Source organism: Vanessa tameamea, chromosome 10 (assembly GCF_037043105.1).
Source record: "Vanessa tameamea isolate UH-Manoa-2023 chromosome 10, ilVanTame1 primary haplotype, whole genome shotgun sequence".
In the NCBI taxonomy this organism is placed as follows: domain Eukaryota; kingdom Metazoa; phylum Arthropoda; class Insecta; order Lepidoptera; family Nymphalidae; genus Vanessa; species Vanessa tameamea.
Window position 1 is genome coordinate 4,686,418 of NC_087318.1, and position 15,642 is coordinate 4,702,059.

Below are 15,642 nucleotides of genomic sequence, written 5' to 3' on the forward strand. Positions count from 1 at the left end.
ATGCTTGTTTATTTATTAAAAAAATATATAGTTAAAAACTTTTTTACAGAAAAAATAATGTCTACCTTTAAACTTTGTGTTCTAAAGGGAATGACATGATTGATGTTATAAATAAAGGGGGTGTCAGCATCTCCCTCAAAACTCCTCCAAATTTCAAGTCTCTATGTCTTATCCTGTACATTGATAGTAATTAATCAGTCAGTCACGACATTATATTTTTAAATAAATGAGTTTTAATTAACAAGAGATGTAAAAATCGAATTATTGATTATTTTTTTATATGTACATTCTGTAAATTCAGCATAATTTTAAGTGTAACCAGCTTTATACTACAGATTAAATTTACACATTAGATGAATTAATGACAATCCTGCCTAAAGTAATACCAAGGTTGGTGAAATAATGATAAACGATATACTGCCTCTTTTAAATACACATTCCTAAATTAAAACATTAATATTAATCATATTAATAAGTGCCTGAATGATTTTATTTACGTTAGGTTCTTTTTAGTATTTTTGAATATTATCCGAAAGAGCTATAGACGCTCTCGTCTCATCGATATTGACTAATAAAATTAAATAAGATGTTTGATTGATTTTAAGATATTTTTCTATTTATTACTTATTTATTGATTTAATATTAAATGTAAGTTTAGATTAGTCTAGTCGATAGTTAATGTAAATATGCTGTAAAGCAAATTAAACGGATGAGTGAATCTAGTCATTTTGTAGTTTATAATACTGACGTATTTGCGGTCGTAAACTGTAAATTTATAAGAATTAAAAATTGTACATACATTAGTAATACTTAATTAATATATTTAAATCGTTCTGTTGCGATAGCTTTATAAATACTAAATTTATATAGTGTTAACGAATAACAATATACTAAATGACAGCATCTATTGTAAACAAAGATTTGTTTATTACGTAAAAAAATATTATTATGTTTTTCCCTAGCTAATGAACTTGTATTGTTTATTATATCATTGAAATGTCACGTGTCCGCCATATTTGATTGCGTTTTTTTTTAAATTAAGTGTTGGTGTTTTGGATTTTTACTTGATAATTTTGGCCATTTAGTGATGTCTAAAACGATAGATAGCGGTTTACTAATGTTTTATTTTCAAAATTTTTTTGATAGATTACTGAGCGATAGGAAGTATTTATAGTAAGGAAATGTGTGTTTTATTTCAAATGTTATTTCGATGTTACTTTTAAATTATTGTTATATTTAATTAATTAAAAACACGTTAATTTGCCCGTATTAATTTCAAATTTAAATATAATTGCATAAAATGTCTCGATATTAAACATATTTTTAGTTGATATAAAAAAAAATATTGAGATTATAAAATGATGCAACCCAAAAAGCCCAAAACTACTTTGTTATACTTATATAAAAAAAACGAAGTTATTTTCACTAATTCAAATAATTTTAATATTTCAATACGATCAAAATACCGTAATAAGGGATGCTCTTGATATTTAGATTTTAAAACAATTTAGTAATTTTTGATTGATTTGATTTTGATTCTTTTATACTTTCTCCGATATTTGTTAAGCACACAGTTTTTTATGTAATATTATATATTAATTAATAATTGATTACCTATTAATTATATATCATCCATTTATAATTCATTAGCATCCATAAAAATTAAATACAGATACATAACATTACTTTGATATTTTAAGAAGTTTAACAAGAACAAACCATTTGGTGTAAATTTTGTTACTCATATCGATCAATAGTTACTGATTTATTAAAAATACTTGAGGCTTCTAATTCCTCAAGTTTGGTACGCTTCTTACTTTGTGGTTGATATTCTGAATTATTTTAAAAACTTACGTACAAGGTATTCCGAAATAACTTACAACTTAGATACATAAAGCGAACTACATTGTAAAGGTATTATACCTTTACTTTGTCACAACAAGACAATCGACACAAGAATGGATGGAAAGTCAAGAGACAGGACCTTTATAGATTTTGTACATTAATTATTCTTATTCATAGAGTTTTTTTATTTATTTCAAGAGTAACAATATAGCATATATAATAAAAATGCGAGATACATTTTTAGAACAGCTTAACAATTACACTGCCACTAATTCACTTAAGAAATACCGGACAGAAATGACAAGGAGCACCTATTATGTTAATAAAATATACAACCTTCTATGAACACGACTTAAGCCACAGTTTGTAGAATACAAACAAATTGACAGTTTATCGCAATCGAATCGAAACGTAATCGTTCTCTTTCAGTTGTTTTTTTTTATTCTACTAAGGCAATGATCCAGTTTCGGTTCGGTCAAAGTTGGATCGGAATATTGTCGGGACCGTATCGTAGCCGATATAAATAATGAGAATTATTCCACAATTACGATTAAGCTGAGGTTATTTTTTGTGAGGAATAGTCGAAGCTGGAATAGAATCGCAAACGTATAATACCGTTATACATTATTAGAATTGACTCCCTTGTTTTATACGATCCACCGTCCAAGAAACCCTTTTATTATTATACATATCGGTTTTGTATCGTTGACTCATGATGAATAATCACGATTTTGGGTGAAAGTAGGTATGTAAACACATAAAAAGAAATACCGAGACGAGAATTTTAATCTATTTAAAAGTAGGTAGGTAAGTTCAAGGTCTGCATATATGTATGATATACTTTTTAACAGTACAAGTAGTATTTATACTGTTTTATCAATTACATGAATATAATGAATATATGCAAAATATATTAAAAATAAATTAATTTTGACACTGGTACTCGACCCATTATTCAAATTTATTTTATTACCAATACTTAGATTAAAAGTTGGTTTCGTCTCGATGTTTTCTTTATCTTACTTGACTGCTCTCATTTTTGTTTCTAATTTGTAGCATCGAATTGACAATTTGATGATTAGATGTAAGGCAACTCATACGTAATTCACTTTCTCTAAACAAAAGGCAAAATAAGTAAATGGCGTGCCAGACCACTTTTCAAAGACAAATTTTGTAATTTATTTATGATTTTATCTCTCCTTTTAGCAGGTAAAAGGAGAGATAAAATATAAAAATATATAAGCCTTCGTTTTCTATGTCCTCTTTATTGAGATATTTTTGAAAGTAAAACCAAAATATTGTCGATATTAAAGTGTAACATTTCATTAGTTATTCAATACATAGTAACTGTTTAAGTCAGAGATTTTGAAGTTCGACTAACCGATTAAGTAAAAAGGTTTATAAAATGTTTGTCTTGAAGAGTATGATTTATACACTTCTTATAAATTACAGCCTTCGATTGTTCGTGTCCAAGAAAAAAAATCGTAAAACTATTCTGTCATAGTACAAAATAACTTGATTATCGTCAGTAATATACATAGGTAAATGAATTACGTAAGGGATTAGGTAATTTGCGTTTAGCAAAACAGAGCACGATGGAAGTTACAAATTCGAGTAGGCATAGGTTCGTACGAGTAAGGTTGCATAGCGCACGATAGGTGGGACATGTATGCAATACATTGCTAATTTAATTTATAGACTATTTGTACATTTGTATAGATTTGAATAGAACTTAATATAAGTAGGTTTATATTTAACTCCCTTATATAATTTGATTGTAATAAATAATATATTTGGCTGTTTCTGTTATGATTCAGGAAATAACAAATCGCATCGGATATTTTCTTTTTTTTTAATATTTGAGATCTTTATAAGTATATTATTTAACGAACATAATATTAAAAATCATATAATTTTTCTTGCATAATAATTACAACATTATAATTATTATAAATTGTGGTCTTAAATAAAACCTAATCTAATGGATAATTCTAAAAAAAATAGGTACGGGATTAATAATATACAGTTTCAAATTAAAAAAAAAAACATAAACAAATAATAATAATACATACTTCTAAAATTAAAATTCAATTTAATTTATATGGCTTACAAAGGATTTTTACCAATAAAAATGGAAAAATATAATTCAACATCGTTAAATAAATTAAATACGTTATTGCGATTTATTTATACTGCTCACGAGTCTAGTGGACTATTAGCCTTGTCCAAAAGTATTTTTTGTATCAAATCATTTAATAAATGACGGTGCTGCGTTATTTATTTATAAATCAAGCAATAAATAATCATACATACAGTTTAATATACAACACAATGATCACTTTTTACATTTTTACCGGTTTTTTACTTAAAATAATATACTCTATTAAGATTATGTAATTGTAGGTATTTAAGTAAAAGGAATTGGCTTTCAAATTGATCTCATGCATCTAGTCGTAGTTTATAATAAATAAATGACCAAAAAGGGTTTTCTAGTCAGAAACATAACAGTAGGTGTATATATAGACATAGTTATATAATGTATTCAACAAATAATGAAAATAATTTAAGGTAAAATTAGTACTATTTTGTAATTTATCTTTAAGGATATTTATAATATTAAAATTAATACTAACATTTTTTTGCCTTCTATTTTTTATTTAAAGAATTTTAAATGTAGTTAAGGTTTTAAATACTTTCTTAGTGATACAATAACGAGTCTCACAATGTTCACAATATATCTAGAGGAGTTTGTAAATAATAAAAAAAACTTTAATATTAATAAGACGTAAATGTATATCTTAGCATTTATAAATAAAGTGCAAAATAGCTTCTAAATTATATATAAAACATGTTGTGTAAGAAGTGATTATTATCTGTTAATATTGTCACATTTTAAATAATAGGTAATTTAGTAATTAATTACTAATTGCTTGCTTGCGTGTGTTTGGTAGCATAATGTTTATAGTCTATAACCCTTATCAATAAATGAACTATCTAAAGAAAAAATATTTTTTCATATTGATAAGTTTACAGTTAAATCATGAGATTAGAAAAAAACAAACTAAATAAATTTCGATAACCTATCTCAATAAATGGACTGTCTAACGCGAAAGGATTTTTCCAAATCGTTAAATTCTGAGAAAAGTGCGTTCAAACAAACTTTTCAGCCTTTTATATTAAATATAGATTAAGAGCCTGTATTTCAAGAATACGCACGTACATGTTACTTAAATTTGACAATACAACAGATAATTTTCATTTGCTCATACGTGTTATTTTCAAAATTTTTGAATATTAACCTTAGACTACAATTGTATTATAATTAATTATTAAAAATGCCAACAAATTCCAGAGAATACAACTTTTTTTTTATGTAGCGTATTGGATAAAATCTTTGAAAAAGTTATCTATATTGTTACGCTACGTTACGTTACGTACCGTAAATTATTATGCAATGTCTAGACTACAACTAACAACTATGTAAGTCTAGATATTAGATATTAAAAAAGCTTGTACATGCGTGATGTGAAAATTAATATATTAGTAATTCCAGTAGTTCTGTGGTAGACGTACTTTTTATTATTTGTGTATAAGTAAGTGCAAAAGTGTTAAAATTTTTCCTTAAAGTACTTATATATCAAAAACGCTCTCCTGCTATTCCTAAATGAGGAGCAATAATAATTTTTGGCATATCGTATATTGTATAAAGTTTTAATAAATTATGGTGATGTATGTAAGTAATGTATAGTAGTGAGAATTGTGGAAATAAAAAGGGATATTCACTTGAACTGTAGTTTTCTTTAGCCAAGACAAATAATTTCAAGACAGACTACTACATAGCGTCGGTACCTGATTTAATAATTATTTGTAAAAATATGTTGAGCTTATGAAGCGTACATTTTGAAAAATAGTCACATTAGATTGACAGAAAGCAGAACATGTTGTGTCTAATTTTGGAATTAATATTTATTACTTGTGATCTTTTTCCAAGAGATTTATTAGTTTATTAGTTTTTTTTAGATATATTAGATTTTTTTTTTTTAAGTTCAAATTTACTGTAAGGGTTTGGTGACCCCTTATCTAAACATTTATTTTAAATTTTTCATTAGATAACGTACAAAAAAGTTTTTCTGTATTTTTTCAACGATAAAGTAAAATTTTGACGTAATACATTCCTGTCAAGAGATGTTGGATTAAATACGCAATAGTTGTCAAAATTATTAGTTAACTAAATAATTAAATTGTGACTTATAAAAGATTATAGTGATAATGATATAAGAAGTATTTATTTGATAACTAAGCATTTCTATCCAATAAATTCAACAAACAGGTAAAATCCGTTTTTAACATTGCCTTTTTTCTGATCGATCTCAATGATAGGCAAATTTGTATTTTTTCACTTTTTTTTTTCAGTTTAGTATAGAAATGGACACCGCTTATATTAATATTAAATTTACACCATTTATAAAAAGTATTGTTAAATGTGAATCCCGATATAATTTAGAAATCGTTCCTATAACATCATGTGTTGAAAATATTGAAAAATTAGAATGGAAGGATGTAAAAGATAAAATCGAATTTACAATACCGATAGTTTATAAAATAATAATTATGAAACAAAACTATCCGAAAAATCGTACAAAAGTTTATCATTCTTGTGTTGATATAATATCATCTTCATCTTTAACAAATATAAAATTGAGACATACAAGTGAATATTCAGTCTTAAGCAAACCAAATGAATGTTTGGATGCTAATAAGACAAAGCATGGTATGGTGCTAAATCCTAAATTGAAGCAAAAAAATGATATACATTTCTATTTAAGTAACAGCAATTACCCATTTAAGTCATTAAAAGTTTTGAAGTCCGCCGTAACTTTATTAACTCACGGAAATTTAAAAACATCAAAGCAAGATATTAACTATGAAGGTACGAGAATGGCCTGCCAATAAATTACTTTTTTTTATATTCTTTCACTACTATTTTTTCTTTTTTTTTCAGTGCTTAGTCATGATTTCAAATCATCTGAATTTATTAACTCCGGCGAACGAATTAAAACAACTGTTAATAAGAATTGCAATGCCAACCAATTTTTAACCAACAAAATAAAACATCTTGATTCATCAGATACCGGTGATGTTGCAATTCAAAAAAATGAAATCAAGAAAAAAATATTAAGGACACCAGTTTATAATACGATCGGAGATAATTCTATCCTCTCTAAAAATACAGCATCTCTTTTTAATGATCGATTACATAATTTACACGATTGCATTTTTAATTATAGAAGTTATCACCAAAATCAGATTAAAAAGAATACGAATTTAGAGGTCAACTATTTAAATTTATTTAGCAGTAAATCTTTAATGTCAAATGTTAGGATATTGCCAGAAGTTCGTGTCGCAAATTTTGTTCAAAATATGGAAAGGGAAATTCTTCCCTTAAAAATAATATTAAACGATATTATTAATAAATGTGTATCCTTAAATTTTTATACATTATTGCAAAATAGATCGACTTTTGATAATAATATTGCTTCAAAGGGGTGCGACGTCAAAAATTGTTTAAAGTCGAATCGTGTTGTTTATTCGGTCGTGTTTAATGAATAAATATATATTATTTAAAATAATACTTAAAATGTTATTTGTATTTTATCATTATGTTAGAAATTATATTATCTGTGTAAACCGATTCTACAACTATGTAGTTTGGCTAAACAGATAGTTTGATTATAGAGTTTTTATATTTTGTGATAAATGTTTTATTAAGGTGAAATAAAGATAAACCGCATGGTCTTGTCGATTTTTATTAACACCCAAACAATAATATCAACTTATCATGCAACATAAAATAATAAAGAAAAAGTTACAAAAGTAAAGTATCTTTCTAGAAACATGATGTCTCGTCACAATGAATAAAAAGATGATCGTGATAGTCTTACATTCATATTAGTCGTTATTTGTGGTCAATATTGTATTAACTGTTTAAGTGACAACATATATTTTGACTTTTACAGGGACTTTATGATTATGCAATTGATATCACACAAATTATTTGTATTGATTTAAGAATGACTCACGAAAGAGTTTTTGATCAGCCAATGAAAAGCACGCCAATTTTACCATTTGAAGTTGTAGCCGTACCTCAATATGATGACGCACGATTAGTTAATAATGCTGATTATAATTTAACCGACCCGATTAATATTAAGATAAAAATACGAAATAAGGAAGAAAAAGGTGAACGATATGGCATCGTTTCCGCTCCTAAGTTATTTGCAAACAATGGTAAAAAAGTACAACTTGTCAGCAGTGACCAGACCATAATGTCATTTGACCTATTCGTAGAACCTGATACGAGTAAAAATTTTCAAAAGAAATCTCATAAGAACTTTTTTCATTTCTTTAAACCTGGTAAGTGCAATATAAGATTATTTAGTCGTCGTGCCGTATGTTGATTCTGTTTTTATTAAGCATTATGTTATTGATAGTGGGATGTCTTAGAATACAAAATGATAATGATGATAAATCTTCCTATCTACCAAGCACCACTAATGATGTAGCCATAGTAAAGAGCACATGCAGAATTGTAGATACTAATATCATTTCTGAAAAAAATGTATTAAAAAAAAACTTCCCTGGCATTCCTTCCACTGAAAGAACAGAAAAGCAGTTAAAAGCCTTCATGGGAATATGTAAACCGGGTAAATATTATTAAATTATTATAATTATATTTTAATAAATAAATAAATTTCATGTACTCTTTTGTATAGGAGGTTGTTTAGATCCACCGTTTAATGAAGATAAATATTCTTACAAACCAGCGTTAAATCTTTCATCAACAAGCCTAAAGTACAAAAATGACGACAAAAAAGTCCTTAGCGCCGAAACAACAAGCTTATATACTGATAGTGAGGTAAAAATAAAAATGAAACAGAAAAATGAAAATATTGGCAAACCACAACCAGAGAATAATGCAGAACCTGATGCACATTCACTTATAACGTATCCAACCTCCTCTTCGAGCAATGACTTTCGAGTACCTAAGGAAAGTCATGATATGAAATTAAAAAGTAGACTATCCAGTGAAAATAAAGCACGAATATCTATTAATGAATTTTCTGAAATATTCTTTATGCCACCAAAAAAAGAACAAACTAAAAAGAAAAAAGAAAACTTAACTGAAAAGGTTTGTACGATAAAAGACACTAACATCGATTATGAAAAGGGAAATTATTATTTATTAAAACGAGAGCCATCAGAATCGCCTACTGTTATAATAGAATCTAAAAGCTTCATTAATAATAATGTCGGAGAATCAAAATTATTTATTGAAAGTGTACAGGAAAATGCTAAATATGTTGAATCGATTAGAAATATAAAAAATTCGAAGGCAAATTTGTATGATATAAACGCTGATGTGAATAAAGTTTTAAATACACACTCTCAAAACCTATTGAATATAAAAAATACAACGGAATTTCCATTGGAAAACAAAGTATCGGATAGCCAAAATTATGGATATAATAAGAGTACACCCAATACTGAAATTCAAGAAAACGAAGCAAAAGAGCAAGATGTTTTTATAGAGAAACACAAAGTGACAAACAAACACAAAAGTGAAGAAACTATTGATTTAAATGATATTAAATCATCTCTAAAAAATATAACCATACAAAAAACAAACTCAGTGACTACAGCTGATCCAGTAAATAAAACAAACGATCTCTTGTATTCTTTTAGCGAATCCATAGACACGCTTGTAAAAGAACATAAGGAAATTGCAGATATGGGCAAATTAATAGAGCCATCGTTCAAAAGCAAAGAATTTCAGAATACAGGTCTATATATTAATACAAATCACATTACTGGTCCAGAAACAGAAATTATTGAACAACATAATTCAATTAACGACTCCAAAGAATCACTTAAGAAAAAACTTGAAGAAAATACTGACATAAGCAAAATAAAAGTAATAGACAGCAAAGAAATACAAAATGTAGAATTTAGTAATAGTGCAAATTATCTAATTATTGAATCAAAAGAATTAAAGGATTCGGTGAAACAATCTCAAGAGTCCTTCAAAAAAAAACTTGAAGATATTACTATTGCAGCTGAAATTAAAGCAACACTTTTGAAAAGTAAGCATAGAGATAATTTACATACGAGCAGCATTGTAAATTATGATGTCGTTAAAGCAAAAGAATCGCAATATTCACAGAAAACCCAAGATACCTCGCTAAGAGTATCTATAGATGTTCCTAGCGTAAATGAATTAAAAACTCTTGTAACAAGTGAGGATATAGGTAAAGATAATTTGGAGACAAACAAGAATACAGATAATTCTTTTGATCGTGATAAAAGAAATGAAATATATCAAAATCTGAATAATCATATTCCCGATGTATACCAAACTGTATTTTCATCTGACAAAAATAGTGATATTGGTACTGGTGAAAAGGAAAATTTAATGCCTACTTCAAAACAAGAGAAGGGCTATGTCAAAGAACTTGTCGACAAAAATATAACAGATACTCATTTAATATCAAATGATGCAATAATAGATAGTCGTATCGAATCTATATCGATATCTTCTACAGAAATTCTTAAGCAAACGTCAGAAGTTAATTCAATCAGAAAACAAACGAACTTAATATTAATTAGAGATGAACAAGGTGAAAATATTCTTCGTTCTACTCATGTAGACAAAAAATATAGTGCCGTAGAAAATCTTAAACATTTATATTCGTCCGAATCGGTAACCAACGCATTTAAATCAAACAGAAATATTAACGATTTAAATAAAAATGTTGATGGAAGCTATAAAAGTGTAAACTCAATAATACATAAAAATGTAGTACCACTTGAAGACGAATCACTCCAAATTAAAGTTAAATCTTGGTCGAAAATTTTGAACGTAAATGAATGTGTTAACAACAGGCCTGACTCCCGTATCACAAATAGTGATAATGAAGATTACACTAAAACTATAAATTTAACGAATTTAGAGCATTTGGAAAATAATTACTTAAAACTTAATCAACCAGACAATAGGAAACAAGATAATAAAGCAAAACCATGTCAGGAAGATTTTGGTACAACTACGTATTCTTCAATAGCAATAGACTTCGGTTTTCGGTATTCTGTTGACAATGATAAATTAATAATTCAGACTGTTGATACTTCAACTCATATAAATAAAGGGGATAAGATTAACATTATTAAATCTATGATCAGGGCAAACGGTGATGAAATTAGAATACCGATTGACTTGGATATTGATTTGGCATTGGTAATAAAAAAAGCCAAGAATAAAGGTAGTTCTTTTTATATATTTTAAATTGCTCATATTAATATATTAAATTATAAAATTATTATTTTTTTGTAGTTAAGACTTCGCAGGTGGAGGATAATTATGAACAAAAAATAAATGAAAAATCAATCGAAAACGCTGTAGAAAAAGAAGACTATTTAGAAGAAACACTTAACTCGGTTTATAAAACTTTAGTTCCATTAAATATGATAATCCAAAATTTGAAAGAAGAAGCAAATACACTGTCATGCCAACAGACTTCTATAAAAGAAACTTTAAAAATAATGGAAAAGAAACCGATGAGATTGGTTCAAACTAATGCACTATGTGGTTGTCGAAAAAATTAATCCCTAATTCGTAGTAATTGAAAAATTAAAATGTAGAATCGATTGCAGTACTTGGAAACGTATTTTATATAATCATACTTTATTGATACATACTCTCTTTATATCAGTTATGTAGATACGTAATGATTATTTACATTTTAAACAATATTATTATTTTATTGAACATATATAGATGTTTTCAAAATAAAATATATATTATTCTTTTATTTTAGTTACTGTTTTTAATTTTTTTTTAAAAAACCCTTAATTAACTAGTTTGAACTGCCCTCTTATTGCTATGAATTTTAGCTCCTAACAGTTAAACCGATGGATAAATAACTACTTTGTAGAAATTACCGATATACATAGAATTATGGTAAGAACCACGGCAAATGAAAGTCTAACTCCATAACAAGCAAGCACACGTTATGACAATCAGCTTAATCCTTAGTCATAAAAAGATCTGCTTTGGGCACAACCATTAACACTGAAAAATGTGTAAATAAAAAACTGGTCATATAAAGATATAATGTAAAGTTATAAAAGTTTTTTTTTTTATTTATCATTTATATTTAGTACAGAAAATGTTCAGAGTTCAAGGTTTTTACTTAAGTAAGCAAAATTTGTAGGTCAGTCAAAATATTGATGTACTTATAAGTAGAACAGGAGTATGAAATATTAGAATGTGGTGTGTGACATTGACTAGAACAATTATAGCAAAATTTCCACTTCCACGAGTGAGTTACGAAGTGAATTCTTACAGAATCGCACTGAAGATCCGTTTTAATAGTTTCCCAGTACAAAACATATCCACAGTTAAATGTTAATACGAGAGATATCAATAAAGTTCCTTTCGAGTTCTTTATGTTTATTTCGAACACAGGACATGAGAATCGTTCACAAAATAAAAGGGCATATTGTTGATATACAATATATTTTTCTATAGTAAAAGTTATTCCTACGTAAGGGGTTTAATAAAATTTAATGTCGTAACGCTAATAAATGAAGTCACGCATGAATTACTTATTCAATTATTTAGTACATACCTATGAAGAGATCTTTATTGGATAATAATTAAAATTTTTTGTTTCTCTGGTTTTTTTTAAAGAATAAAACCATTATATTAAGACTTACACTGCAATTAACGCTAATTATCCTTATAAATTTTATTATCAATTTTTTTTCTTGTTTACTTCATCTTTCTAGAAAAATAATAGGTATGAGTGTATAGAGTCTAAAATTTTGTGAATGTGAATAAGAAATGTGTGAAAAATGGCTGATATTCTGATTATCATTCTCTTTCTCTTGCCAAGATTAAAATATAATTATAGCGAGTACAATCTGTCATGTTATATAATTTTATAAAATGATACATACCACATTTATATACTAAGATATTGTATGAAAAAAATAGGCTGAGCTAGGAACGTAATAAAGACGATATTAAAATAATTAATAAAGTAATTAAAAAAACAAACACGTCTCAATCGATTACTGAACAGCATTGGTATTATGTCAGGGCTCAAGCGTATCTAACACGTGAAATGTTGAAAAGCGACCTCAAAGGTAGAGAAGAAGTTTTGGAGAATATTCCACCATGCTGCTCCAATGCGGGTTGGTGGAATACACATGTGGCAGAATTTCGTTGAAATTAGACACGTGCAGGTTTCCTCACGATGTTTTCCTTCACCGCCGAGCACGAGATGAATTATAAACACAAATTAAGCACATGAAAATTCAGTGGTGCTTGCCTGGGCTTGAACCCGAAATCATCGGTTAAGATGCGCGCGTTCTAACCACTGGGCCATCTCGACTCTCAATGCGCGTATTCTTTATGTAAATATTCAAATTTGTAGGTATATATCATCAGTATCGTGTTTTACAGTGAGTTCCGAGTTTATGCTTACTGACTAGCTCAGCTGTGTTAATAAAAACTCGTCGCTCATAAATATTAATATTTCAATGACAAATTTTGCCTTTCTTGCAATTACTCTTTCGATTTCTACGCAGAAAAGAACTTACTATAATTACGTCATTCTTCAAACACTTCATAAAGTTTAAATTACATTTTATAACTCAACATTTCCGTATCGTTCAAACAAATAGCGTGAGATAATAGAACTAGCTTTAGTAAATTTTATTTCATTTTACTATACCTATTTACGATTATAATTTAAAAAAAAATAAGTAAATTAACTATTTTGATTGCGAAGAATATATATATACTATTCTGGGGCCCTTGGGCACCCATGAATTTGGGGCCCTTTGGGTAGATATTTACTACCACGTACCAATAATTTGTACCAAGTATAGTTTCCAATAAACGTTGCGGTAATTTTCGTAAATTCTTAGGAATCTGATTGGTTATACAATCTTATGGCTATTTTATAGCCTTTTTTGATAAATATTTTAGCTATTTCTTACAAATATATCACTTTCGAATACATACATCAACGTGAGCACAAACGTGTGAAGGAAATTGTTGGTTCTTCGGAGCCCTCTCAAGATTTATCAAGGGCCTTGCGCACGTGCCCTATGGTAAAGACGGTAATGTATACCTCCGCTATGTAATTTTTAATATCATAAAACTTATAATATAACAAGCAAATTGTAATGATTGCTTGTAATGGTAAACTTTATTTGGTAAAGTTTTCCTCTATAATATGACTGAAATAATTATAACTACTGTCAGCTATACATAATAAAGACACGAAGCAGAGGTTCTATTTAAGTTTATCAGATATCCAATCATTATAGATGTATTTTAAATGAATACGAAGGTAGAGGGTTAGCTGTTGATCACATTGTTATACACGGTATTGATCCCACAGAAATGAATGTTATTAGGAATATTAATCATTTGTAAAAGTAATAAAAACAAATTGTTAATATAATTCTGAATATTTGACTCGGGTTTATTTGGGTTTGGTCCATTATTTTATTTGTATAGTATGTAACTAAATTTGATATGAAGTCAAAGTGTTTACGAATTACATTACCATTGTGATTTTGTTACCGTATTGTACTTTGTTATTTATTCGACAGAAGTAGGTATATAGTTTTCTCTATTTGTACGTTTACATATTCATGCTCAATCCCCCAACTATAAACAAGGTACATTTATAAAGTTCGTGGTTTTCTTATCCGCCTACTACGAGAATATTTTTAATACGATTGTAAACAAAAATTAAGCGCGTGAATTATTGATGCTTGCTCAGTATAACTATTCTTTAAGAGGTAACTCGAAACTGATTGCAGAAAACGAGCGTGAAATGTCAGAATATGATAGATTATAATACCTATATATAATAATTATAAAATATACTGTATAAACATATGAAAATGGCTTATCACTGTAAGTTGTCAACATTTTACGAGTGAGATACGAAGTGAGTTATTACAGAATAACACTGTAGGTTTGAAGCCGCAATCGTGTTCTACCACAGGCCAAACTGTTTATAGCATCATCTAGATAGAACTAATTATCACTTTTGTAAGAATATTACATAGGATTCACATACAAACATATAAACATTATCTTGACTAAACAATCAAAGGAATCTTACAAGGTTTTTTGTCATTTATGTAACGGGAAATCTGATGCATGATAACAGAAAAATTAAAGATTAATCCTTATCTTAAACAAAGCATGCAAATTGTTACTCTGAAGATTATGATAGGAGGCACGTAATTTATTATCTGTTTGTATCTTGTTAAAGATATCAAGGATTTTTCAATACGTAAGATTTTTTAATAAGAAAAATTAACCATCGGTTTAAAAATAAAAGTGAAACATATTTTTTTATGATTTAGATAAATGGGCCACCTGATGGTAAGTGGTCAACACTGCTTATAGACAAAGATGCTGTAAGAATTAACAACCATTTCTTCCATCGCCAATGCGCCACCAACCTTGGAAATTAAGATATTATGGCCCTTGTGCCTGTAGTTAGACTGGCTCACGCGGCCTTTAAACCAGTTTCTACATTTAAATCAGGATACAATAATACTGAGTACTGTTGTTTCTGATTGGATGGTACCTACAGACGGGCTTGCAAAAGCCCTACCACCAAGTAAATTACACATTGCATAACATTATTTTGTTTTTCTTTGTATTGTTAAAGTATTACCGTTTTATAGTGGTAATTGAAAGTGACA

The 15,642-nt window shown here is 27.8% G+C and overlaps 2 protein-coding genes across 2 annotated transcripts; both read left to right on the forward strand.

Annotated features, from left to right (window-relative positions):
* The first annotated feature begins 6,261 nt into the window (after positions 1 to 6,261).
* Positions 6,262 to 7,455, forward strand: LOC135193459 (uncharacterized). Its single transcript, XM_064216002.1, has 2 exons — positions 6,262 to 6,775; positions 6,848 to 7,455. The coding sequence occupies exons 1-2, from the start codon at positions 6,271 to 6,273 to the stop codon at positions 7,453 to 7,455; spliced, it is 1,113 nt and encodes a 370-aa protein (XP_064072072.1). The 5' UTR covers positions 6,262 to 6,270.
* Positions 7,456 to 7,839: 384 nt separating this feature from the next.
* Positions 7,840 to 11,601, forward strand: LOC135193460 (uncharacterized). Its single transcript, XM_064216003.1, has 4 exons — positions 7,840 to 8,259; positions 8,337 to 8,549; positions 8,619 to 11,162; positions 11,234 to 11,601. The coding sequence occupies exons 1-4, from the start codon at positions 7,917 to 7,919 to the stop codon at positions 11,503 to 11,505; spliced, it is 3,372 nt and encodes a 1,123-aa protein (XP_064072073.1). The 5' UTR covers positions 7,840 to 7,916; the 3' UTR covers positions 11,506 to 11,601.
* Positions 11,602 to 15,642: the final 4,041 nt, after the last annotated feature.